This window comes from Pristiophorus japonicus, chromosome 32, assembly GCF_044704955.1.
Source record: "Pristiophorus japonicus isolate sPriJap1 chromosome 32, sPriJap1.hap1, whole genome shotgun sequence".
Classification (NCBI taxonomy): Eukaryota; Metazoa; Chordata; class Chondrichthyes; family Pristiophoridae; genus Pristiophorus; species Pristiophorus japonicus.
In genome coordinates this window covers 3,919,201-3,945,725 of record NC_092008.1, presented here as the reverse complement: position 1 = coordinate 3,945,725, position 26,525 = coordinate 3,919,201, and the positions used below count along the sequence as shown (strand labels likewise).

Sequence of the window (26,525 nt, the reverse complement as noted above, 5' to 3'; positions counted from 1 at the left end):
CACAGACGGTGAGGAGGATCGCCCTTCGTTTGGCAGCGTTCTCGCCCCCTTCCAGCTCGTTGGCCACAAAGTATTGGTCGAGTCTCTCCACCAAGGCCTCCCAATCGTCCCCTTCTGAGAACTTCTCCAGGATACCAACAGTTCTTTGCATTTTCGCGCGGTTGTTCGGTACCTCGTCGCCAATTGGTACACTCATAAGAAAGGATGAAACTGAGTACTGTGTACAATGTGCAAGTGTGACCTTAGCTCCTTTATTAAGACTCCAGAGCGCAGGTACCTTGTGGGTGGCCTGCTTATATACAGTGCTCCCAAGGGATCCCTTAGGACTCCAACAAGTATGCCCTCTGGTGGTGGTGTGATACAGGTTGCCAAGGGTTAAATACAGAACACCTGCCCTGGGAGTGTTTGATGGGACAGTGTAGAGGGAGCTTTACTCTGTATCTAACCCCCTGTACCTGCGCTGGGAGTGTTTGATGGAGACAGTGTCAAGAGACCTTTACTCTGCATCTAACCCCGTGCAGTACCTGCCCTGGGAGTGTTTGATGGGACAGTGTAGAGGGAGCTTTACTCTGTATCTAACCCCCTGTACCTGCCCTGGGAGTGTTTGATGGGACAGTGTAGAGGGAGCTTTACTCTGTATCGAACCCCATGCTATACCTGCCCTGGGAGTGTTTGATGGGACAGTGTAGAGGGAGCTTTACTGTGTATCGAACCCCATGCTATACCTGCCCTGGGAGTGTTTGATGGGACAGTGTAGAGGGAGCTTTACTGTGTATCGAACCCCCTGTACCTGCCCCAGGAGTGTTTGATGGGACAGCGTAGAGGGAACTTTACTCTGTATCTAACCCCCTGTACCTGCCCTGGGAGTGTTTGATGGGACAGTGTAGAGGGAGCTTTACTCTGTATCGAACCCCATGCTATACCTGCCCTGGGAGTGTTTGATGGGACAGTGTAGAGGGAGCTTTACTGTGTATCGAACCCCATGCTATACCTGCCCTGGGAGTGTTTGATGGGACAGTGTAGAGGGAGCTTTACTGTGTATCGAACCCCCTGTACCTGCCCCAGGAGTGTTTGATGGGACAGCGTAGAGGGAACTTTACTCTGTATCTAACCCCCTGTACCTGCCCTGGGAGTGTTTGATGGGACAGTGTAGAGGGAGCTTTACTCTGTATCGAACCCCATGCTATACCTGCCCTGGGAGTGTTTGATGGGACACTGTAGAGGGAGCTTTACTGTGTATCGAACCCCATGCTATACCTGCCCTGGGAGTGTTTGATGGGACAGTGTAGAGGGAGCTTTACTGTGTATCGAACCCCCTGTACCTGCCCCAGGAGTGTTTGATGGGACAGCGTAGAGGGAACTTTACTCTGTATCTAACCCCCTGTACCTGCCCTGGGAGTGTTTGATGGGACAGTGTAGAGGGAGCTTTACTCTGTATCTAACCCCCTGTACCTGCCCTGGGAGTGTTTGATGGGACAGTGTAGAGGGAGCTTTACTCTGTATCGAACCCCATGCTATACCTGCCCTGGGAGTGTTTGATGGGACACTGTAGAGGGAGCTTTACTGTGTATCGAACCCCATGCTATACCTGCCCTGGGAGTGTTTGATGGGACAGTGTAGAGGGAGCTTTACTCTGTATCGAACCCCCTGTACCTGCCCCAGGAGTGTTTGATGGGACAGCGTAGAGGGAACTTTACTCTGTATCTAACCCCCTGTACCTGCCCTGGGAGTGTTTGATGAGGACACTGGATGAACAAACTTATTCTACTGCAAGGCAGTGTAATACTTCACCTCGAGGGGAACATGGGTCCATAAGAATAAAAAATAGCTGCGGGAGGGAAGGCGAGGGCGAGCGATTGGAACCGAAATGTTCAGTATCAGGAATCCATTATTCACTTAGTACAACCCCAGCTCTGGTCTGCGTAAGACATTCCTGACATTTGAAAAAAAAAGCACATTTATCCCGCAACGAGCAGCAGAAACATTATGCCCCAAAGCACCGAAAATTAATTTTGGAAGATCTCGTTCTTTTTCCAGTTGAAAGGATGTGGGTTATAAATTACGTTGGGCATGACTGGAAACCAAATCAAAAGATTAACTCCTTCAGAACTTGAAGGGACAGCTGAAAAACAGTTTGACACATAAGAAATAGGAGCAGGAGTCGGCCATTCGGTCCCTCGAGCCTGCTCCACCATTCAATATCACGGCTGATCTGATCATGGGCTCAGCTCCACTTCCTCGCTCGCTCCCCATAACCCTCGACTCCCTTATCGCTCACCATAACTACGTAAACTTATCAGCCAAAACTTGGCTGCCCCGTGTCCTAACTCACACCGAGTCCCGCTCACCCATCACCCCCTGTGCTCACTGACCCCGTGTCCTAACTCGTACCCAGTCCCGCTCACCCATCACCCCCTGTGCTCGCTGACCCCGTGTCCTAACTCGCACCGAGTCCCGCTCACCCATCACCCACTGTGCTCACTGACCCCGTGTCCTAACTCGTACACAGTCCCGCTCACCCATCACCCCCTGTGCTCACTGACCCCGTGTCCTAACTCGTACCCAGTCCCGCTCACCCATCACCCCCTGTGCTTGCTGCCCCGTGTCCTAACTTGTACCCAGTCCCGCTCACCCATCACCCCCTGTGCTCGCTGACCCCGTGTCCTAACTCGTACCCAGTCCCACTCACCCATCACCCCCTGTGCTCGCTGACCCCGTGTCCTAACTCGTACCCAGGCCCGCTCACCCATCACCCACTGTGCTCGCTGACCCGTGTCCTAACTTGTACCCAGTCCCGCTCACCCATCACCCCCTGTGCTCGCTGACCCCGTGTCCTAACTCGTACCCAGTCCCGCTCACCCATCACCCCCTGTGCTCGCTGACCCCGTGTCCTAACTCGCACCGAGTCCCGCTCACCCATCACCCACTGTGCTCACTGACCCCGTGTCCTAACTCGTACCCAGTCCCGCTCACCCATCACCCCCTGTGCTTGCTGCCCCGTGTCCTAACTTGTACCCAGTCCCGCTCACCCATCACCCCCTGTGCTCGCTGACCCCGTGTCCTAACTCGTACCCAGTCCCGCTCACCCATCACTCCCTGTGCTCGCTGACCCCGTGTCCTAACTCGTACCCAGTCCCGCTCACCCATCACCCACTGTGCTCGCTGACCCGTGTCCTAACTTGTACCCAGTCCCGCTCACCCATCACCCCCTGTGCTCGCTGACCCCGTGTCCTAACTCGTACCCAGTCCGGCTCACCCATCAGCCCCTGTGCTCGCTGACCCCGTGTCCTAACTCGTACCCAGTCCCGCTCACCCATCACCCCCTGTGCTCGCTGCCCCGTGTCCTAACTCGTACCCAGTCCCGCTCACCCATCACCCCCTGTGCTCGCTGCCCCGTGTCCTAACTCGTACCCAGTCCCGCTCACCCATCACCCCCTGTGCTCGCTGCCCCGTGTCCTAACTCGTACCCAGTCCCGCTCACCCATCACCCCCTGTGCTCGCTGCCCCGTGTCCTAACTCACACCCAGTCCCGCTCACCCATCACCTCCTGTGCTCACTGACCTACACTGGCTCCCGGTTAAACAATGCCTCGATTTCAAAATTCTCCTCCTTGTTGACAAATCACTCTTCACGCCTCCCTATCTCTGCAACCTTTTTCAGCCTCACAAACCCACAAGATGTCTGCGCTCCTCATCATCATCGGTGATCCCTCGAAGCGAGGATGACTTGCTTCCAACGCCAAAAAGGGACGAGTTCACAGGTGTTTCAGGGAAGGACCTAATATTCCGGATCCCGAACGACATCCTGAAGGGTGGGAGATGCCTGTGGGTGGATTTTTTTTAACGCGGGGTGACCGTTGCACACCAGCCACCACACGGGGCTTGACAGAGCGAGGTCTTGGTCCAGGGGCAAGGGTTAACCAGGACGACTGGAGACCAGCTCTGCTGCACGGACCCAGTGCGCCCACATATCGCGCACAGTGTGGGCTGGGCCCGTGCTGCCCCTGGGCCCCTGAACTCACGCCTCTCCTGGGCCCCCGGTCACGTCTCTCTATGGACTTTTGCCGCACCTTCCCCCTCCCCCCACTGCAAAGCAACGACCTGGCTTTTGAGGATGTTTCCAGTAGAGTGGATAAGGGAGAACCAGTTGATGTGGTATATTTGGACTTTCAGAAGGCTTTCGACAAGGTCCCACACAAGAGATTGATGTGCAAAGTTAGAGCACATGGGATTGGGGGTAGTGTACTGACATGGATTGAGAACTGGTTGTCAGACAGGAAGCAAAGAGTAGGAGTAAATGGGTACTTTTCAGAATGGCAGGCAGTGACTAGTGGGGTACCGCAAGGTTCTGTGCTGGGGCCCCAGCTGTTTACACTGTACATTAATGATTTAGATGAGGGGATTAAATGTAGTATCTCCAAATTTGCGGATGACACTAAGTTGGGTGGCAGTGTGAGCTGCGAGGAGGATGCTGTGAGGCTGCAGAGCGACTTGGATAGGTTAGGTGAGTGGGCAAATGCATGGCAGATGAAGTATAATGTGGATAAATGTGAGGTTATCCACTTTGGTGGTAAAAACAGAGAGACAGACTATTATCTGAATGGTGACAGATTAGGAAAAGGGGAGGTGCAAAGAGACCTGGGTGTCATGGTACATCAGTCATTGAAGGTTGGCATGCAGGTACAGCAGGCGGTTAAGAAAGCAAATGGCATGTTGGCCTTCATAGCAAGGGGATTTGAGTACAGGGGCAGGGAGGTGTTGCTACAGTTGTACAGGGCATTGGTGAGGCCACACCTGGAGTATTGTGTACAGTTTTGGTCTCCTAACCTGAGGAAGGACATTCTTGCTATTGAGGGAGTGCAGCGAAGGTTCACCAGACTGATTCCCGGGATGGCGGGACTGACCTATCAAGAAAGACTGGATCAACTGGGCTTGTATTCACTGGAGTTCAGAAGAATGAGAGGGGACCTCATAGAAACATATAAAATTCTGACAGGGTTAGACAGGTTAGATGCAGGAAGAATGTTCCCAATGTTGGGGAAGTCCAGAACCAGGGGTCACAGTCTAAGGATAAGGGGTAAGCCATTTAAGACCGAGATGCGGAGGAACTTCTTCACCCAGAGAGTGGTGAACCTGTGGAATTCTCTACCACAGAAAGTTGTTGAGGCCAATTCACTAAATATATTCAAAAAGGAGTTAGATGAGGTCCTTACTGCTAGGGGGATCAAGGGGTATGGCGAGAAAGCAGGAATGGGGTACTGAAGTTGAATGTTCAGCCATGAACTCATTGAATGGCGGTGCAGGCTAGAAGGGCCGAATGGCCTACTCCTGCACCTATTTTCTATGTTTCTATGTTTCATAGCCCTCTCCCTCCTGCGGCAGCACGCACAGCTCCCTGCAGTGACGTGCCGCCATTGAAAGGCTGCGTCGGTGGCCGGGGCCCATTGGAGGGAGCAGCGTGCGGTGGGGCCCAGCCTGGAAATCGACACGGTCCAGGGCCTGCAAGACCATCAAGCAGGCCAGGGCCACCGCAGGGAGCAGCGCGGGCCGCTTGCTGCAGGAGGCCGACGGCCGACAGGTACAGCATAAGCAGCGAGGTCGGGGCGGAAGAGCGGCGATAAGTTCGTAGAGGGACGTGATCGGGGCCCAGCCCACACTGTGCGATGTGTGCGCGCACTGGGTCCGTGCAGCAGAGCTGGTCTCCAGTCGTCCTGGTTGACCCTTGCCCCTGGGCCAAGACCTGGCTCCGTCAAGCCCCGTCTGGTGACTGGTGTGCAATGGTCACCCCGCGTTAAAACAATCCACCCGCAGGCATCTTCCACCCTTCAGGATGTAGTTCAGGATCTGGAATATCAGGTCCTTCATTGAAGCAGCTGTGAACTCAGCCCTCATCGGCGAGGAAGCAAGTCATCCTCGATACAAGGGACTGCTTATGGTGATGCAGTTCACCCCTTCTGAGTTACCAGTCTAAGGATAAGGGGTAAGCCATTTAGGACCGAGATGAGGAGAAACTTCTTCACTCAGAGAGTGGTGAACCTGTGGAATTCTCTACCACAGAAAGTTGGCATGCAGGCGGTGAAGGTGGCAAATGGTATGTTGGCCTTCACAGCGAGGGGATTTGAGTACAGGAGCAGGGAGGTCTTACTGCAGTTGTACAGGGCCTTGGTGAGGCCACACCTGGAATATTGTGTTCAGTTTTGGTCTCCTAATCTGAGGAAGGACGTTCTTGCTATTGAGGGAGTGCAGCGAAGGTTCACCAAACTGATTCCCGGGATGGCAGGAGTGACATATGAAGACAGACTGGATCGACTAGGCCTGTATTCACTGGCGTTTAGAAGAATAGAAACATGGAAAATAGGTGCAGGAGTAGGCCATTCGAGCCTGCACCACCATTCAATAAGATCATGGCTGATCATTCACCTCAGTACCCCATTCCTGCTTTCTCTCCATAACCCCTTGATCCCTTTAGCCATAAGGGCCACATCTAACTCCCTCTTGAATATATCTAACGAACTGGCCTCAACAACTCTCTGTGGTAGAGAATTCCACAGGTTCACAACTCTGAGTGAAGTAGTTTCTCCTCATCTCGGTCCTAAATAGCTTACCCCTTATCCTTAGACTGTAACCCCTGGTTCTGGACTTCCCCAACATCGGGAACATTCTTCCTGCATCTAACCTGTCCAGTCCCGTCAGAATTTTGTATGTTTCTATGAGGTCCCCTCTCATCCTTCTAAACTCCAGTGAATAAAGGCCCAGTCGATCCAGTCTCTCCTTATATGTCAGTCCAGCCATCCCGGGAATCAGTCTGGTGAACCTTCGCTGCACTCCCTCAATAGCAATGAGAGAGGATCTCATAGAAACATATAAAATTCTGACGGGATTGGACAGGCTAGATGCAGGAAGAATGTTCCCGATGTTGGGGAAGTCCAGAACCAGGGGTCACAGTCTAAGGATAAGGGGTAAGCCATTTAGGACCGAGATGAGGAGAAACTTCTTCACCCAGAGAGTGGTGAACCTGTGGAATTCTCTACCACAGAAAGTTGTTGAGGCCAGTTCGTTCGATATATTCAAAAGGGAGTTAGATGTGGCCCTTACGGCTAAAGAGATCAGTGGGTATGGAGAGAAAGCAGGAATGGGGTCCTGAGGGAATGATCAGCCATGATATTGCATGGCGGTGCAGGCTCGAAGGGCCGAATGGCCTGCTCCTATTTTCTAGGTTGACCTTCATAGGGCGGTGGCTGTACAACGCACGCCCGAACTGCGCTGTTCCGTTAGCTCAAGATCTCCCCCCCTCAGGAGCACGACGACAGGAGACAGGTCTGTACGTGAAACTGCTCCGGCACTGCCGGGCGAGAAGCCCTGACCTGCTGGCAGCTGGATAACAAGGCGAAGGGGGGGGGGGGGGGGGGGGAAAAAGAGGGAATGATGCTGAATCCCAGTGACTCACACAGTCAGGCCCCGAGGCGGGGGTTGGGGGCGTGAACAGCAGGCGAGGGGCCAGAAGTGAAGGGGAGGGGGGGGGGAGAAGAGAGGAACCGGGTTAAAAATACATTGGTCGCCCCCATCCTCGGTCATCGAACTGCAGTACGCGGACGACGCTTGTGTCTGCGCACACTCGGAGGCCAAGCTCCAAGCCAACGTCAACACCTGCGTCGAGGCGTACGAGAGCACGGGGCCTTACGCTAAACAGCAGCAAGACAACGGTGCTCCAGCAACCTGCCCCCTCCCCACCACCACCCCTGGTTATCAAAATCCACGAGGCCTCGGACAACGTGGACTGTTTTCCCATACCTCGGGAGCCGACTGTCACAGCAAAGGCAGACGTCAATGGCAAAGTCCAACACTGCCTCCAGTGCAGCCTTCGGTCGCCCGAGGAAGAGGGCGTTTGAAGAGACCAGGATCTCAAACCCAGCCCCGAGCTCATGGTCTGCACAGCAGTGGTGATACCCGCCCTCCTGTATGGGTTCAGAGACATGGACCATGTACAGTGGGCACCTCACAGCACTGGAGAAATACCACCAACGAAGCCATCGCAAGATCCTGCAAATCCCCCCCCCCCCCGGGAGGACAGACGCACCAACGCCAGTGTTCTCGACCAGGCCAACATCGAAGCACTGACCACACTCGGCCAGCTCCGTTGGGCGGGCCACATTGTCCGCATGTCCCCAGACACGAGACTCCCAAATGAATCGCTCCGACACGGCAAGCGAGCCCCAGGTGGGCAGAGGAAACGTCACCAGGGACGCCTTCAAAGCCTCCTTGGGGAAAAAAAAAAAAAATGCAACATCCCCACCGACACCCGGGAGTCTGTGGCCCAAGGCCAGCTCAAAGTGGAGGAAAGACACCGAACACCTCGAGTCTCTTCGCCGGGAGCACGCGGAAAGCCAAGGGCAGACAGCGGAAGGAGCGCGCGACAATCTCGGCACCCCACCCACCCGTCCCTCCGCCCCTCATCTGCTCCAGACACCGCCTGTGACAGAGACTGTCGGTCCCGCATTGAGCCCATCGGTCACCTGAGAACGCAGCTTAGCCTGGGAGCAAGTCGCCCTCGATTCCGAGAGACTGACTACGATTCGCTGTGCGTGCAACAAAACACTGTGCGGGCCGGCAAATTCAACAACATACCAGCTAAGTTAATAAAACCGATTTTTATTGGGGGGAGGAAAAAAATTCACGACAAGCGTGATTTTTGCACAAAGCTGCGATACGCAGTTGAACATGATTCGTTCTAAAAAAAAAACAAAAGGGAAATGAACTTCCAATCACTATTACACAGAGCACGATTATCAACGTTCGTTACACAGCGACCCGACAGGGTAAGCGACGGGAACTTAAATTCCTTCTAACACAGCAAACAGACCATGATCCTAACACGCTAGCTATCAAATATCCAAATCATCTCAGAAAGCAACGGGTTTATATATTTTACCGTCCCGCCTCGGGATCTCAGTCCTCGGGCATCAAACTTGCGGCAAATCCCATGCTTCCGCACTGGGTGGGAATGGATTTGGGGACACGAGCGGCACTTGAAGCTCTCGCGAGCTCGCGCTCTCTCGCCCTCTCTCTCGCGCGCTCCCTCGCCCTCTCTCTCGCGCGCTCCCTCGCCCTCTCTCTCGCGCGCTCCCTCGCCCCCTCTCTCGCGCGCTCCCTCGCCCTCTCTCTCGCGCGCTCCCTCGCCCTCTCTCTCGCGCGCTCCCTCGCCCTCTCTCTCGCGCGCTCCCTCGCCCTCTCTCTCGCGCGCTCCCTCGCCCTCTCTCTGGCGCGCGCTCCCTCGCCCTCTCTCTCGCGCGCGCTCCCTCGCCCTCTCTCGCGCGCGCTCCCTCGCCCTCTCTCTCGCGCGCTCCCTCGCCCTCTCTCTCGCGCGCTCCCTCGCCCTCTCTCTCGCGCGCGCTCCCTCGCCCTCTCTCTCGCGCGCTCCCTCGCCCTCTCTCTCGCGCGCTCCCTCGCCCTCTCTCTCGCGCGCTCCCAGTGATGCTGGGTCTCAAGGCGTGGGGAGGGACTTTCAATCCAAAAAAAGGACTTGGGGGAAGAGGACAAGCGAGAGGCGGTCCCGGTTTTAAAACGACGCTTCACCACTCCCTCGTATGAGTGGCTGTGCGCTGTGCACGCGCCACACACACACACACACACACAAAAAAATCCTCTCTCTCTCTCCACGATTCGATGCTGCCGCACGGCAAACTCGAAGGAGGCAAGTTATCGCCCCCCGCTCCCCTCCTCCTTACCCGAAGCTTCGATCGAACACTTCGCCAGCATCGCACGGTGTCGAGCAAGCGACCCGGCTATCTCGCCGGGGCTGGGTCAAAGGGCGGAGGTTAACGAGACGCGACGAAACACTCCGTGGAGGCGCAATCACACGGCCGTCGCGCGAAATGCCGGCCAGACGCAGTCGCTTCGGGGCAAGGCAACGCGGGAGAGTCAGCGGGCGAACTTTCCCCGACTTGGAACGGGTTCGAGCCGGCACGTCAACGCAGCACGGGGGCGGGGGAAATGTTTCATAATTCTGCCGAGCTTACCGTTTTAAAAAAAAAAGTAAAATTAAAATTAAAAAAAACAGCCGGCATTCCTCACGCAGGAACGGGACAGGGATTGCCGGGAATAGTGGCGTGAGGGCGGGACACGGGTCGGGAGCGCTCGAGAGCAGAAGGGGCGGGAGCGCCCGAATACACCAGCCTCCGACTCGCGGGCGAGGAAAGCACGAAGGCCTCGCCGCCGCCCCCTCAGCTCTCCCCCCCCCCCCCTCCCCCCGGCACGGGGCGACCTCGGCAGGGGTCGGAGCATCACGAGAAGGCGCCAAGCCAGAGGAGGGGGTGTTCTCTGACCCTTCCCTCAGTCGCCCAACACACACGCACACAGTACTGCACGCGCTCCCCTCCACCCTCCCCCGCCGCCCCTTCTCCCTCCCTCAGATTACTCATTCGGTGACGGACCAGCTTCTGGGAACCCAGTCAGGTCGAAGGTCAGCACCTTGCTGATGACGCAGTCCCCTTGCTGGAAGAAAAAGGAGAGAAAGATATTAAATAAAACGGCCAGGGGGAAAGAGCAGCCGTTTTGCCCACCCCCACCCTCGAGAGGGGAGCTCCCGCGGGGGACACTGAACTGCAAGATTTCGGTCGATGCAGTTAGCTTTCAAGTGGGGATGGGGAGGGGGACATGGGAAATTCTCTCATAACGGAGGCAATTCAGTGACGCGGAGAGACTGGAGAAGCTGGGGCTGTTCTCCTTGGAGCAGTGAAGGTTAAGGGGAGGTTTAATAGAGGTGTTCACAATCACGAGGGGTTTTGATGGCGTGGATCGGGAGGAACTGTTCCCGGGGCAGGAGGGCCAGTAACCAGAGGGACACTCTTGCTATTGAGGGAGTGCAGCGAAGGTTCACCAGACTGATTCCCGGGATGGCAGGACTGACATATGAAGACTGGATCGACTGGGCTTATATTCACTGGAGTTTAGAAGAATGAGAGGGGATCTCATAGAAACATTTAAAATTCTGACGGGACTGGACAGGTTAGATGCAGGAAGAATGTTCCCGATGTTGGGGAAGTCCAGAACCAGGGGTCACAGTCTAAGGATAAGGGGTAAGCCATTTAGGACCGAGATGAGGAGAAACTTCTTCACTCAGAGAGTGGTGAACCTGTGGAATTCTCTACCGCAGAGAGTTGTTGAGGCCAGTTCGTTGGATATATTCAAAAGGGAGTTAGATGCGGCCCTTACGGCTAAAGGGATCAGGGGGTATGGAGAGAAAGCAGGAATGGGGTACTGAAGTTGCATGTTCAGCCATGAACTCATTGAATGGCGGTGCAGGCTCGAAGGGCCGAATGGCCTACTCCTGCACCTATTTTCCATGTTTTTATGACACAGATTGACGATAATCGGTGATGGAACCCGAGGGGGAGAATGTGTTTTTACGCGGCAAGTTGTTTGCGATCGGGAACGCGCTGCCTGAAAGGGCGGTGGGAGCAGATTCAATAGTAACTTTCAAACCGGGAATTGGATAAATACGCAAAGGGGAAATGTGCCGGGGCTGTGGGGAAAGGGCAGGGGGGAACGGGATTAATAGTTAAGTTCTTTCAATGGCCAGAATTGGACACAATCCTCCAGCTGGGGCCGTAAGAACATAAGGATTAGGAACAGGAGTCGGCCATTCGGCCCCTCGAGCCTGCTCCGCCATTCAACAAGATCATGGCTGATCTGGCCGTGGACTCAGCTCCACTTACCCGCCCGCTCCCCGTAACCCTTAATTCCCTTATTGGTTCAAAATCTCCCCATCCAGTGTTTTATAAAGCGTTTAGCCATAACATCCTGGCTTTCGCAACTCTTTGCCTCAAAAACCCAGGATCCGAAAGTTTTTCAAACCTTCCCAACTTCGAAGTTTGTGTACACACCAGCCCCCCCCCCGACTCACCAGGTCTCTCTGTTCCCTGCAAACCCCCTTTAAATTGGCAATGTTTCATTCCGGAGGTGGAGATGGGACTATAGGGGAGTCGAGGGTTATGGGGAGCGGGCGGGGAAGTGGAGCTGAGTCCATGATCGGATCAGCCATGGTCGTATTAAATGACGGAGCAGGCTCGAGGGGCCGACTCCTGCTCCTAATTCTTATGTTCTTATGAATGTTGGGGAAGCCCAGAACCAGGGGTCACAGTCGAAGGATAAGGGGTAAGCCATTTAGGACCGAGATGAGGAGAAACTTCTTCACCCAGAGAGTGGTGAACCTGTGGAATTCTCTACCACAGAAAGTTGTTGAGGCCAATTCACTAAATATATTCAAAAAGGGAGTTAGATGTAGTCCTTACTACTCGGGGGATCAAGGGGTATGGCGAGAAAGCAGGAATGGGGTACTGAAGTTGCATGTTCAGCCATGAACTCATTGAATGGCGGTGCAGGCTCGAAGGGCCGAATGGCCTACTCCTGCACCTATTTTCTATGTTTTCTATAAGAAATAGGAGCAGGAGTAGGCCATATGGCCCCTCGAGCCTGCTCCGCCATTTAATACGATCATGGCTGATCCGATCATGGACTCAGCTCCACTTCCCTGCCTGCCCCCTTATCGGTTAAGAAACTGTCTATCTCTGTCTTAAATTTACTCAATGTCCCGGCTTCCAGAGCTCTCTGAGGCAGCGAATTCCACAGGTTTACAACCCTCAGAGAGAAATTCCTCCTCATCTCAGTTTTAAATGGACGGCCCCTTATTCTGAGATTATGCCCCCTAGTTCTAGTCTCCCCCATCAGTGGAAACATCCTAGAAATATAGAAATTTACAGCGCAGAAGGAGGCCATTCCGGCCCATCGTGTCCGCGCCGGCCGACAAAGAGCCGCACGGCCCTTGGTCAGCAGCCCTGAAGGTTACATATAAACCCGTGAACAATGGCGGAAAGGCAAAGAGCACCCAGCCCAACCAGTCCGCCCCACACAACTGCGACACCCCTCACACTGAAACATTCTTCGCTCCACCCCAACCGGAGCCACGCGATCTCCTGGGAGAGGCAAAATCCAGATTAAAAACCCAGGCCAATTTCGGAGAAAAAAATTCTCTGCATCCACCTCATAATCTTATACGTCTCGATAAGATCACCTCTCGTTCTTCTGGGGTATGGCGAGAAAGCAGGAATGGGGTACTGAAGTTGCATGTTCATGCACTGAATGGCGGTGCAGGCTCGAAGGGCCGAATGGCCTACTCCTGCACCTATTTTCTATGCTTCTGAATTCCAATGAGTAGAGGCCCAACCTGCTCCACCGTTCCTCATAAGACAACCCCCCCCCCCTCACCTCCGGATTCAACCGAGTGAACCTTCTCTGAACAGCCTCCAATGCGAGCGTATCCTTTCGCAAATACGGAGACCAGAACTGCACGCAGTACTCCAGGTGTGGCCTCGCCAATACCCCTGTACCGTTGTTGCGGGACTTCCCTGCTTTTATGCTCCACTTGAGCCTCCTCCAGTCTTTCCTCAGCTAAATCGATTACGTAATTCACACCCTCATTTTCAAGTGCACTTCCGAGTGCCGGCTGGTGCCTTCCTGCCAGTCCTGCGCACGCACACACTCTCTCGATTTGTGTTTTTTTTGGGGGGCGGGTTTAAGTCGAGGACTGCGAGATTAAATGGCGCTGGGCCAGGGGGGGGGGGGGAGGAGGAAGGGGAGGCGGAGAGAACTTTGCCAACTGGCTCTTTCAGCCCGTGGCTTGCAGGAATCGGGAAGGCTGCCAAGAAATGATGTTTATCAGGGTTCACATGCAATTTGCCGCTCCAGATGTTCCTGGAAGCTGGTTCAGTTTTCCTCTCGCTGGGCTGCAAGAGAAACCTCGTCCGATCGGCCAGGAATAGCTCGGCGGTGTCACGGGCCTTGCGGGGAGGCTGTGCCGAGACCCCCCCCCCCAACCCCGCCCTGCTTTGTGTTGCTGTTTGACTTGCCATGCGGTTGGGGGCGGGAAGAGAGCAAGTTGTGAAGCAGACACTAAAGAATTCGCTAAAGGGATATAGACCGGGCTGAGTGAGTGGGCAACAATTTGGCAGATGGGAGGTTATCCACTTTGGTAGCAAGAATTAAAAAGCAAAATTATTATTTAAATGGCGAGAAAGATTACAAAATGCTGAGGTACAGAGGGGACCTGGGGATCCTTGTGCATGAAACACAAAAAGATAGTATGCAGGTACAGCAAGTGATCAGGAAGGGCCAATGGAATCTTGGCCTTTATTGCAAAGGGGATGGAGTATAAAAGCAGGGAAGTCTTGCTCCAGTTATACAGGGGATTGGTGAGGCCACACCTGGAGTACTGCGTGCAGTTCTGGTCTCCGTATTTACAAAAGGATATACTTGCTTTGGAGGCAGTTCAGAGAAGGTTCACTCGGTCGATTCCGGGGATGAGGGGGTTGACTTATGAGGAAAGGTTGAGCAGGTTGGGCCTCTACTCATTGGAATTCAGAAGGATGAGAGGCGATCTTATCGAAACGTATCAGATTCTGAGGGGGGCTGGACAGGGTGGATGCAGAGAGGATGTTTCCCCCTCGTGGGGGAAAATCTAGAACTAGGGAGCACATAGTCTCAGAATAAGGGGTCGCCCGTTTAAGACGGAGATGAGGAGGAATTTCTTCTGGTGAATCTGTGGGATTCTCTGCCCCAGAGAGCTGTGGGGGGCTGGGTCATTGAATATATTTAAGGTGGAGATAGACAGATTTTTGAGCGATAAGGGAGTGAAGGGGCGGGCGGGGAAGTGGAGCTGGGTCCATGATCGGATCAGCCGCGATCGTATTAAATGGCGGAGCAGGCTCGAGGGGCCGAACGGCCGACTCCTGCTCCTATTTCTTATGTTCTTACGATATAGAAACATAGAAAATAGGTGCAGGAATAGGCCATTCGGCCCTTCGAGCCTGCACCACCATTCAATATGATCATGGCTGATCATTCACCTCAGTACCCCATTCCTGCTTTCTGTCCATACCTCTTGATCCCTTTGGCCGCAAGGGCCACATCTAACTCCCTTTTGAATATATCCAACGAACTGGGCCTCAACAACTCTCTGTGGTAGAGAATTCCACAGGTTCACAACTCTCTGAGTGAAGAAGTTTCTCCTCATCTCGGTCCTAAATGGCTTACCCCTTATCCTTAGACTGTGATCCCTGGTTCTGGACTTCCCCAACATCGGGAACATTCTTCCTGCATCCAACCTGTCCCGATCCCGTCAGAATTTTATATGAATGCATTGAACTCCCACCAAAACCCCGTCCCGGAAGGAGTGGGTCTTTCGGTTAAGTCCAGAGGAGGTGGCACAGGAGGAGGGGCGAGAGAGCGGTCACGTACCTCGGGGTAGACTCCGATCAGTGCGTCGGCCTTGGTGTAGAATTCTTCTTTCAGGGAGATGACCACAGCCTGGAAGTTGTTGACAGATTGCTCCTTGATGTAATTGGCAACCTGCGGAAAGGCCACAATCCTACCATCAAATGGTCGACCCGTACTCCCCCACCCCTCCCCTCGAGGGTTCAGACTCCGTCCAGGGCACGAGGGCACCGCCACCCGCCGCCTTTCCATGGCGGGCTATTCGACTACATGGAGCACCACGGCAGCGCTCGCCCGACACTCTGCAGCGAACTACTTTGGGGGGGGGGAGGGTGGGCGGAAACGGGTGAACGACTGCACCCTCCCGCCTCCACCACAGGATGAGCTCACTTAGCCCAGGCTCGGGATATAACCTGGAGCCCGGGTCAGCAGCTGACTGGGTGAGGCTGGAAAGAGGAGTCTGTGTTTAGGGTAAGGGTTTTTAAAAAAAATCAGCTCTTGCTTTGCCGACAGCGGAGGGGGGGGCCAGGGGCAAAACCAGCGTCGGGGTGGGCTGGCATCACGGCTGACTACTGGGAGCGGCGTAGGAACCCGAGATCAAGGGCGACACGCCAACCTCCCTCCCCCGCCTCCAGTGTGAGGGGGAGGGCTGCAAGAGTGAGGATGGGAGAGGGGGGCAAGAGTGAGGGAGGGAGAGGGGGCAAGAGTGAGTGTGAGAGAGGGAGGGGGCGCAGCAGTGAAGGCATGAGCGAGGGCAGGAGGGAGGGAGGGCGGGCGAGCGAGGGCAGGAGTGAGGGAGTGAGGGAGGAAGGGCGAGCGCGGGCGAGGGCAGGAGTGAGGGAGGGAGGGCGGGCGAGCGAGGGCAGGAGTGAGGGAGTGAGGGAGGAAGGGCGAGCGCGGGCGAGGGCAGGAGTGAGGGAGGGAGGGCGGGCGAGCGAGGGCAGGAGGGAGGGAGGGAGGGCGAGCGCGGGCGAGGGCAGGAGTGAGGGAGGGAGGGCGGGCGAGGGCAGGAGTGAGGGAGCGAGGGAGGGCAAGAGTGAGGGAGCGAGGGAGGGCGGGCGAGCGAGGGAGGGCGAGCGAGGGAGGGAGGCAGAGGGACGGAGTGAGCGAGGGAGGGCAGGGGAGAGGTGGCACATGCGAGAGTGACTGAGTGTCAGTAAGAGCGAGAGAGTGAGAGTGATTGAGAGTACGTGAGCTGAGGTAAGTGCGAGGGTGAATGTGTTGGACACGTGCCCTCAGAGACCCAGTAACTGTGACAGGGGGAGGGAGATGGCAGGGGCAGACTCCCTCCTGCATCGTTGGACGTTAATCGCGGGGTCTGTGCGGATCGCTACGAAAGCACTCACCTTCCCGATGTTTGTATTGTCGAGGGCGGCGTCAATCTCATCCAAAACAAAGAAGGGGGCGGGTTTGTAGCTGGGGAGAGAGCACAACCTGGTGAGCAGCACATTAACAATGTGTCCCCGAGCCCTGGCAGCCCACAGTTCCAACAAGACGGACCCCAAACCAGAGCCCAGCACCGCTGGAGTTCCCAGGGTGGAGAATGGGCGATGAACGGCCTCCTGTCCCTAATGTAACAGACTCGAGGGGCTGAACAGCCTCCTCCTGTTCCTAATGTAACCGACTCGAGGGGCTGAACGGCCTCCTCCTGTCCCTAATGTAACAGGCTCGAGGGGCTGAACAGCCTCCTCCTGTTCCTAATGTAACAGGCTCGAGGGGCTGAACAGCCTCCTCCTGTCCCTAATGTAACAGACTCGAGGGGCTGAACGGCCTCCTCCTGTCCTTAATGTAACAGACTCGAGGGGCTGAACGGCCTCCTCCTGTTCCTAATGTAACAGGCTCGAGGGGCTGAACGGCCTCCTGCCCCTAATGTTACAGGCTCGAGGGGCTGAACGGCCTCCTCCTGTCCCTAATGTAACAGGCTCGAAGGGCTGAACGGCCTCCTCCTGTCCCTAATGTAACAGGCTCGAGGGGCTGAACGGCCTCCTCCTGTCCTTAATGTAACAGACTCGAGGGGCTGAACGGCCTCCTGCCCCTAATGTTACAGGCTCGAGGGGCTGAACGGCCTCCTCCTGTCCCTAATGTAACAGGCTCGAAGGGCTGAACGGCCTCCTCCTGTCCCTAATGTAACAGGCTCGAGGAGCTGACCTTGCTGCGTGAACACGGTTTTACAGTGGGACGTCGCACTGTTCCAGGGTCTGCTCCATCGTCTGAAGCCCCGTCAATCCGAGCCAGATTCAAGCTCCACGTTTCTCCCGTTGGCAGCTCAGCCGTTAACGCTGCTCGTGGGGCAGACGCCAGCGTCCCAGCCTGCCTGAGGGAGGGTCCGATACCGCAAACGTCCCTACCTGTGGATGGCGAACAGCAATGCCAAGGCTGCCACCGTCTTCTCCCCTCCGGACAGGTTGTCCATTGGCCGGAACCGCTTCCCCGGAGCCACGCAGTTATAGTTGATGCCGTCGAGGTAGGGCTCTTCTGGATTCTCGGGGCCCAGGAACGCCTGGAAAACCACGCAATGTGGTCACTGAGATACACACGCAGCTTGCTTATATATATATATATATATATAGCACCTTTAACATAGTGAGACAACCCAAGGCGTTTATGCAAAATAAATTACGCTCATGCAATTTAGCTGGCGATCGTGGTTCCGAGTCAGAAGGTCGTGGGTTCCAGGAATCACTCCAGACACTCTAGCCTCATAATCCTGTGCCACTACTGAGGGAGTGCCACACTGCGCTGTTGGAGGGGCGGTACTGAGGGAGCGCCGTACTGTCGGAGGGGCGGTGCTGAGGGAGCGCCGCACTGCGCTGTCGGAGGGGCGGTACTGAGGGAGCGCCGTACTGCGCTGTCGGAGGGGCGGTACTGAGGGAGCGCCGTACTGTCGGAGGGGCAGTACTGAGGGAGCGCCGTACTGCGCTGTCGGAGGGGCGGTACTGAGGGAGCGCCGCACTGCGCTGTCGGAGGGGCGGTACTGAGGGAGCGCCGTACTGTCGGAGGGGCAGTACTGAGGGAGCGCCGTACTGCGCTGTCGGAGGGGCGGTACTGAGGGAGCGCCGTACTGCGCTGTCGGAGGGGCGGTGCTGAGGGAGCGCCGTACTGTCGGAGGGGCGGTGCTGAGGGAGCGCCGTACTGTCGGAGGGGCGGTGCTGAGGGAGCGCCGCACTGTCGGAGGGGCGGTGCTGAGGGAGCGCCGTACTGTCGGAGGGGCGGTGCTGAGGGAGCGCCGCACTGCGCTGTCGGAGGGGCGGTACTGAGGGAGCGCCACACTGCGCTGTCGGAGGGGCGGTACTGAGGGAGCGCCGCACTGCGCTGTCGGAGGGGTGGTACTGAGGGAGCACCGCACTGTCGGAGGGGCGGGGGCAGTGTGGCTGTGGGCCAGCGGATGATCCTGGGCTGGGCTTTGGCCGTACCTGCGCGCTGCTGTTCCGCGAGAGGGCCTTGTAGATCTCGTCGATGTTGGTGGCCACGGCCTCAAAGCAGGCATTAAAACGATCAAACCGCTCCTTCTTGATCTGCTCGAAGGCTTGCTTGGCTTTCTTGGCGCGCTTCCTGGCAGCCTCGAACTCTGCGCGACAAGGGGACGGGGAAAGCGGTTAGAAACGGTTTAAAAAGCAAGGTACAATGTTCACAAGTTATCAAGTCAACCTCAGGGACAGGCAGCTCCACGCCTGATAAGAACCGAAGAATTAGTAACACTAATCGGCCCCTCGAGCCTGCTCCACCATTCAATGAGATCGCGGCTGACCTTCGACCTCAACTCCACTTTCCCCGCCCAATCCCTCGATTCCCCTCGAGTCCAAAAATCTATCGAGCTCAGCCTTGAAGACTGAGCTGCAACAGCCCTCGAAGGAACAGAATTCCACCCTGAGTGAAGGAATTCCTCCTCACCTCCGTCCTAAATGGACGACCCCTTATCCCGAGACTGTGTGACCCCTGGTTCTCGACTGCCCAGCCCCGGGGGAAACACCCTCCCCTGCATCTATCCCCTTCAGAATCTCGTATATTTCGATGAGATCACCTCTGATTCTTCGAAGCTCCACAGGGTATAGGTCCAATCTACTTAATTTCTCCTCATAGGACATTCCCCTCATCCCAGGAGTAGTCCGTGCGTGGACATCATTGGGGTGTGATGACCCTTTGTGTTTCTCGGAGCCCGCCGACACGCTTTGTCCAGGTTCACACAGAATGTGCGGGCAATTTGCATCGACGAATCGGCTACAATCCTCGCACAGTGGAGTGTGTCAGCTGTGGTTCAGTGGGTCTCACTCGCACGAGTCAGAAGGCTGTGGGTTCAAGTCCCACTCCAGGGACTTGAGCACAAAAAAAAAAAATCTCGGCTGACACTCCCAGTGCAGTACTGAGGGAGCGCCGCACTGCGCTGTCGGAGGGGCGGTACTGAGGGAGCGCCGCACTGCGCTGTCGGAGGGGCAGTACTGAGGGAGCACCGCACTGTCGGAGGGGCGGTACTAAGGGAGCGCCGCACTGTCGGAGGGGCTGTACTGAGGGAGTGCTGCACTGTCGGAGGGACAGTACTGAGGGAGTGCTGCACTGTCGGAGGGACAGTACTGAGGGAGCGCCGCACTGTCGGAGGGGCGGTACTGAGGGAGCGCCGCACTGTCGGAGGGGCGGTACTGAGGGAGCACCGCACTGTCGGAGGGGCGGTACTGAGGGAGCACCGCACTGTCGGAGGGGCAGTACTGAGGGAGCACCGCACTGTCGGAGGGGCTGTACTAAGGGAGCGCCGCACTGTCGGAGGGGCTGTACTGAGGGAGTGCTGCACTGTCGGAGGGACAGTACTGAGGGAGTGCTGCACTGTCGGAGGGACAGTACTGAGGGAGCGCCGCACTGTCGGAGGGGCGGTACTGAGGGAGCACCGCACTGCGCTGTCGGAGGGGCGGTACTGAGGGAGCCCCGCACTGTTGGAGGGGCGGTGCTGAGGGAGCACCGCACTGTCGGAGGGACAGTACTGAGGGAGCGCCGCACTGTCGGAGGGGCGGTGCTGAGGGAGCACCGCACTGTCGGAGGGGCGGTACTGAGGGAGAGCCGCACTGTCGGAGGGGCGGTACTGAGGGAGCCCCGCACTGTCGGAGGGACAGTACTGAGGGAGCGCCGCACTGTCGGAGGGGCGGTACTGAGGGAGCCCCGCACTGTCGGAGGGGCGGTGCTGAGGGAGCACCGCACTGTCGGAGGGGCCAACCTTCGACAGAAGTTAAACCGAGCCCCAGGTGGACGTAAAAGACCCCACGGCACTATTTCGAAGAGGAGCAGGCGAGTTATCCCCCGTGTCCTGGGGCCAATATTTATCCCTCAATCAATATCACAAAAACAGTTGATCTGGTCATCATCACATTACTGTTTGTGGGAGCTTGCTGTGTGCAAAATGGCTGCCGCATTTCCCACATTACAACAGTGACTACACTCCAAAAGTACTTCATTAGCCGTAAAGCACTTTGGGACGTCCGGTAGTCGTGAAAGGCGACACATATAAATGAAAGTCTCTCTTTTTAGTTAAATGTCCCAAGGCGCTTCGTAGGAGTATTAAGAGACAAATAATTTGACATCGAGCCACATTAAGGAGAAATTAGGTCAGATGAAAAGGGGAGGCTTTAAGGAGCGTCTTAAAAGGAAGCTAGAGAGGCGGAGTGGTTGAGGGAGGGAGTTCCAGAGCTTGGGGCTCAGGCAGCTGAAGGCACGGCCACCGATGGTGGAGCGATTAAAAGAAGGCAGAATTGGAGGAGCGCAGAGATCTCGGAGGGAGGTTGTGGGGCTGGAGGAGGTTACGGAGATGGGGAGGGGTGTAGGGGCTGGAGGAGGTTACAGAGGTAGGGAGGGGTGTAGGGGCTGGAGGAGGTTACAGAGATAGGGAGGGGTGTAGGGGCTGGAGGTTACAGAGATAGGGAGGGATGTAGGGGCTGGAGGGGGTTACAGAGACAGGGAGGGGTGTAGGGGCTGGAGGAGGTTACAGAGATAGGGAGGGGTGTAGTGGCTGGAGGAGGTTACACAGATAGGGAGGAGTGTAGGGGCTGGAGGAGGTTACAGAGATAGGGAGGGATGTAGGGGCTGGAGGAGGTTAGAGATAGGGAGGGATGTAGGGGCTGGAGGGAGTTACAGAGATAGGGAGGGGTGTAGGGGCTGGAGGGAGGTTACAGAGATAGGGAGGGTTATAGGGGCTGGAGGGAGTTACAGAGATAGGGAGGGGTGTAGGGGCTGGAGGGAGGTTAGATATAGGGAGGGGTGTAGGGGCTGGAGGGAGGTTACAGAGATAGGGAGGGGTGTAGGGGCTGGAGGGGGTTAGAGATCGGGAAGGGTGTAGGGGCTGGAGGAGGTTACAGAGATAGGGAGGGGTGTATGGGGCTGGAGGAGGTTACAGAGATAGGGAGGGGTGTAGGGGCTGGAGGAGGTTACAGAGATAGGGAGGGGTGTAGGGGCTGCAGGAGATTACAGAGATAGGGAGGGGTGTAGGGGCTGGAGGTTACAGAGATAGGGAAGGGTGTAGGGGCTGGAGGGGGTTACAGAGATAGGGAGATGCGAGGGGCCATAGAGGGATTTGAAAACAAGAATGAGAATTTTGAAATCGAGGCGTTGCTTAACCGGGAGCCAACATAGGTCGGCGAGCACAGGGGGTGATGGGCGAGTGGGATTTATTGCGAGTTAGGACACGGGGCGGCCGAGTTTTGGATCACCTCAAGTTTACGTCGGGTAGAATGTGGGAGGCCAGCCAGGAGTAGGTTGGAATAGTCAAGTCTAGAGGTTAGAAAGGCATGGTTGAGATGTAAAGATGTTTCCAGTTGTGGGGGAGGCTAGAACCAGGGGCCATCAATACAGGATAGTCACGAATAAATCCAATCTGGAATTCAGGAGAAACTTCTTTACCCAGCGAGTGGGAAGAATTTAGAACTCGCTGCCACAGTGCTCTACTCGGAACTCCTACACGGCAAGCGAGCCAAAGGTGGGCAGAGGAAACGTTACAAGGGACCGCCCTCAAAGCCTCCCTGATAAAGTGCAACATCCCCACCGACACCTGGGAGTCCCTGGGCCCAAAGACCAGTCCGCCCCGAGTGGAGGAAGTGCATCCGGGAGGGCGCCGAGCACCTCGGGTCTCGTCGCCAATTGCGTGCAGGAGGCAAGCGCAGGCAGCGGAAGGAGCGTGCGGCAAACCAGTCCCACCCCTCCCCTTCCCTCAACCACCGTCTGTCCCACCTGCGACAGGGACAGCGGCTCCCGTATTGGGCTGGTCAGCCACGTGAGGACTCGCTTTTCGAGCGGAAGCAAGCCTTCCTCGATTCCGCGGGGCTGCCCGATGATGACGATTATCCAAGAACACAAGAAATAGGAGCAGGAGGCGGCCACACGGCCCCTCGAGCCTGCTCCGCCATTCACTCCGATCATGGAACGGGGATCGCTAGACTTTTGGGGATATTGAGTGAACCGAGGGATGTGGGGAGCGGGCGGGAAAGTGGAGCGGAGGTCTTATTGAGTGGCGGAGCGGGCTCGAGGCTGCCGAACGGCCTGCTCCCGCTCCGAATTTCTGTGCTCTGCTGCGCAGGCCTGGGGAGCGGTTCCCTGGAAGATTCCGAGCGGTTTGGTTTTTTTTTGCCCCGCACCTATTCCCGGCAGCTGCGACTCCGGGAAGGAGAAAAAAAAAAACACCCCCCCCGAAAACTCGCATTCCGAGAATGTCTCGGATATCTGCCGCCTCCTCCAAACATTGCAGCTCTCACAGTGAAAGGTTTGTGCTCTGAATCGCTGCGGGCTGTTGCAAGGTGGGCGGGGAAAAAGAGACATTTTTGGCAGCTTGTGGTCGTACAGTGGGGCGGGTGCACATTACATCCTGGCTCCAGCGCGCAAACCCGATCATGGTCACACCCGCTCCGTGTCGGGGTGCCCATGCACCACTCGAGCCTTCGCCCACACCTCTTCATGTCCCCCTTCCCCTCCCCCCCCCCCCCCCCACACACCCGTTCCCACCCCCAATCGCCCCATATCCTTCTAATCCTTTCTCCCTTGTCGTGTTTATCCAGCTTCCCCTTTAAAATGATCTACGCTAATCGCCTCGCCAGCATCCCCGGAATTGCTTCCACTCTAAAAGCGAGTCCTCACGCGGCTGAACAGCCCAGTGTACGAGAGCCACAGTCCCGGTCACAGGTGGGGCAGACAGTGGGTTGAGGGAAGGGGAGGGTGGGACAGGTTTGCCGCACGCTCCTTCCGCTGCCTGCGCTTGGCTTCTGCACGCTCTCGGCGACGAGACTCGAGGTGCTCAGCGCCCCTCCCGGATGCTGAACAACTGAGCCTCCACAGCCCTCTGGGGCAGAGAATTCCAAAGATTCACCCCCCCCCTCCCTCCCCCACCCCCCCACCCCCCCTCCCCCCTCCCCCCCCCTCCCCTCCCCCCCCCCGCCCCCCCCCCCCCCCCCCTCCCCTCCCCCCCCCCGCCTCGGAGTGAAGAAATTCCTCCTCATCTCTGTCCTAAATGGCCGAGCCCTTATCCTGAGACTGTGTGACCCCCTGGTTCTAGACTCCCCAGCCCCGGGGGGGAAACATCCTCTCAGCATCTACCCTGTCGAGCCCTGTAAGAATTTTGTTTGTTTCAAGGAGATCACCTCTCATTCTTCGAAACTCCAGAGAATATCGGCCCACTCTGCTCAATCTCTCCTCATACGACAATCGCATTCCCCACCATCCCAGGAATCAGTCTGGTGAACCTTCGCTGCGCTCCCTCGCTAGAAACATAGAAAATAGGTGCAGGAGTAGGCCATTCAGCCCTTCTAGCCTGCACCGCCATTCAATGAGTTCATGGCTGAACATGCAACTTCAGTACCCCCTTCCTGCTTTCTCGCCATACCCCTTGATCCCCCGAGTAGTAAGGACTACATCTAACTCCTTTTTGAATATATTTAGTGAATTGGCCTCAACTACTTTCTGTGGTAGAGGATTCCACAGGTTCACCACTCTCTGGGTGAAGAAGTTTCTCCTCATCTCGGTCCTAAATGGCTTACCCCTTATCCTTAGACTGTGACCCCTGGTTCTGGACTTCCCCAACATTGGGAACATTCTTCCTGCATCTAACCTGTCTAAACCCGTCAGAATTTTAAACGTTTCTATGAGGTCCCCTCTCATTCTTCTGAACTCCAGTCAATACAAGCCCAGTTGATCCAGTCTTTCTTGATAGGTCAGTCCCACCATCCCGGGAATCAGTTTGGTGAACCTTCGCTGCACTCCCTCAATAGCAAGAATGTCCTTCCTCAAATTAGGAGGCCAAAACTGTACACAATACTCCAGGTGTGGCCTCACCAAGGCCCTGTACAACTGTAGCAACACCTCCCTGCCCCTGTACTCAAATCCCCTCGCTATGAAGGCCAACATGCCATTTGCTTTCTTAACCGCCTGCTGTACCTGCATGCCAACCTTCAATGACTGATGTACCATGACACCCAGGTCTCGTTGCACCTCCCCTTTTCCTAATCTGTCACCATTCAGATAATAGTCTGTCTCTCTGTTTTTACCACCAAAGTGGATAACTTCACATTTATCCACATCATACTTCATCTGCCATGCATTTGCCCACTCACCTAACCTATCCAAGTCACTCTGCAGCCTTATAGCATCCTCCTCGCAGCTCACACTGCCACCCAACTTTGTGTCATCCGCAAATTTGGAGATACTAGATTTAATCCCCTCATCTAAATCATTAATGTACAGTGTAAGCAGCTGGGGCCCCAGCACAGAACCTTGTGGTACCCCACTAGTCACTGCCTGCCATTCTGAAAAGTACCCATTTACTCCTACTCTTTGCTTCCTGTGTGACAACCAGTTCTCAATCCATGTCAGCACACTACCCCCAATCCCATGTGCTTTAACTTTGCACATTAATCTCTTGTGTGGGACCTTGTCGAAAGCCTTCTGAAAGTCTAAATATACCACATCAACTGGTTCTCCCCTTGTCCACTTTACTGGAAACATCCTCAAAAAATTCCAGAAGATTTGTCAAGCATGATTTCCTAGCATAAGAACATAAGAATTAGGAACAGGAGGAGGCCATCTAGCCCCTCGAGCCTGCTCCGCCATTCGACAAGATCATGGCTGATCTGGCCGTGGACTCAGCTCCACTTACCCGCCCGCTCCCCGTAACCCTTAATTCCCTGATTGGTTAAAAATCTATCTATCTGTGACTTGAATACATTCAATGAGCTAGCCTCAACTGCTTCCTTGGGCAGAGAATTCCACAGATTCACAACTCTCTGGGAGAAGAAATTCCTTCTCAACTCGGCTCCCCCGTATTTTGAGGCTGTGCCCCCTAGTTCTAGTCTCCCCCGACCAGTGGAAACAACCTCTCTGCCTCGATCTTGTCTATCCCTTTCATTATTTTAAATGTTTCTATAAGATCACTCCCTCATCCTTCTGAACTCCAACGAGTAAAGACCCAGTCTACTCAATCTATCATCATAAGGTAACCCCCTCATCTCCGGAATCAGCCGAGTGAATCGTCTCTGTACCCCCCTCCAAAGCCAGCATATCCTTCCTGAAGTAAGGTGCCCAAAACTGCACGCAGTACTCCAGGTGTGGCCTCACCAATACCCTGTACAGTTGCAGTAAGAGGGACTGGATTTTACCGGGCCTTGGCGCTCCGTGTTTCGACCCGAAAGGCGGTGACGAGATCTCCAGCGCCCCACTGCGATCCCCGGGTCGGGTTTTGCGGTGACGCTGAGCAGCGCTGGCAGGAAGAGCTGCGGCGGGCGGGCGCGGGACGCCTCTGGTCGCGACACCGGCAGGACCCTTGGACTTCTTGCCCGACCCGCCCGCCCGCAACGACCGTGTGATCCGGCATTGCCAGCGGCGGCAAGGACGGCAAAATGCTCCGAGGATAAGTGCGAGTGCTCTTTTAAACTTTTTTTTAAGCGTCTTCATCATCATGGGCATTGACCACCTCGCATACCTCAGGAGCCTCCTATCCACAAGGGCAGACAAACATAGAAAATAGGTGCAGGAGCAGGCCATTCGGCCCTTCGAGCCTGCACCGCCATTCAATAAGATCATGGCTGATCATTCCCTCGGTACCCCATTCCTGCTTTCTCTCCATACCCCTTGATCCCTTTAGCCGTAAGGGCCACATCCAGCTCCCTCTTGAATATATCCAATGAACTGGCCTCAACAACTCTCTGCGGCAGGGAATTCCACAGGTTCTGGCTGAAGAAGTTTCTCCTCATCTCGGTCCTAAATGGCCTACCCCTTATCCTAAGACTACGTCCCCTGGTTCTG

The 26,525-nt window shown here is 55.8% G+C and overlaps 1 protein-coding gene across 2 annotated transcripts in view; it reads right to left on the bottom strand.

Annotated features, from left to right (window-relative positions):
* Positions 1–8,628: 8,628 nt before the first annotated feature.
* Positions 8,629–26,525, bottom strand: part of LOC139240450 (structural maintenance of chromosomes protein 1A) — a 72,439-nt gene continuing 54,542 nt past the window's right edge. For both annotated transcript variants that reach the window (XM_070868976.1, XM_070868977.1), the window contains exons 21-25: positions 18,680–18,834; positions 17,615–17,766; positions 16,613–16,682; positions 15,291–15,401; positions 8,629–10,490 (exon numbers count right to left, since the gene is read on the bottom strand). In XM_070868976.1, the coding sequence (XP_070725077.1) occupies positions 10,410–10,490; positions 15,291–15,401; positions 16,613–16,682; positions 17,615–17,766; positions 18,680–18,834 (569 nt within the window). In that variant the 3' untranslated portion in view covers positions 8,629–10,409. The remainder of the gene's footprint in view (positions 10,491–15,290; positions 15,402–16,612; positions 16,683–17,614; positions 17,767–18,679; positions 18,835–26,525) is intronic.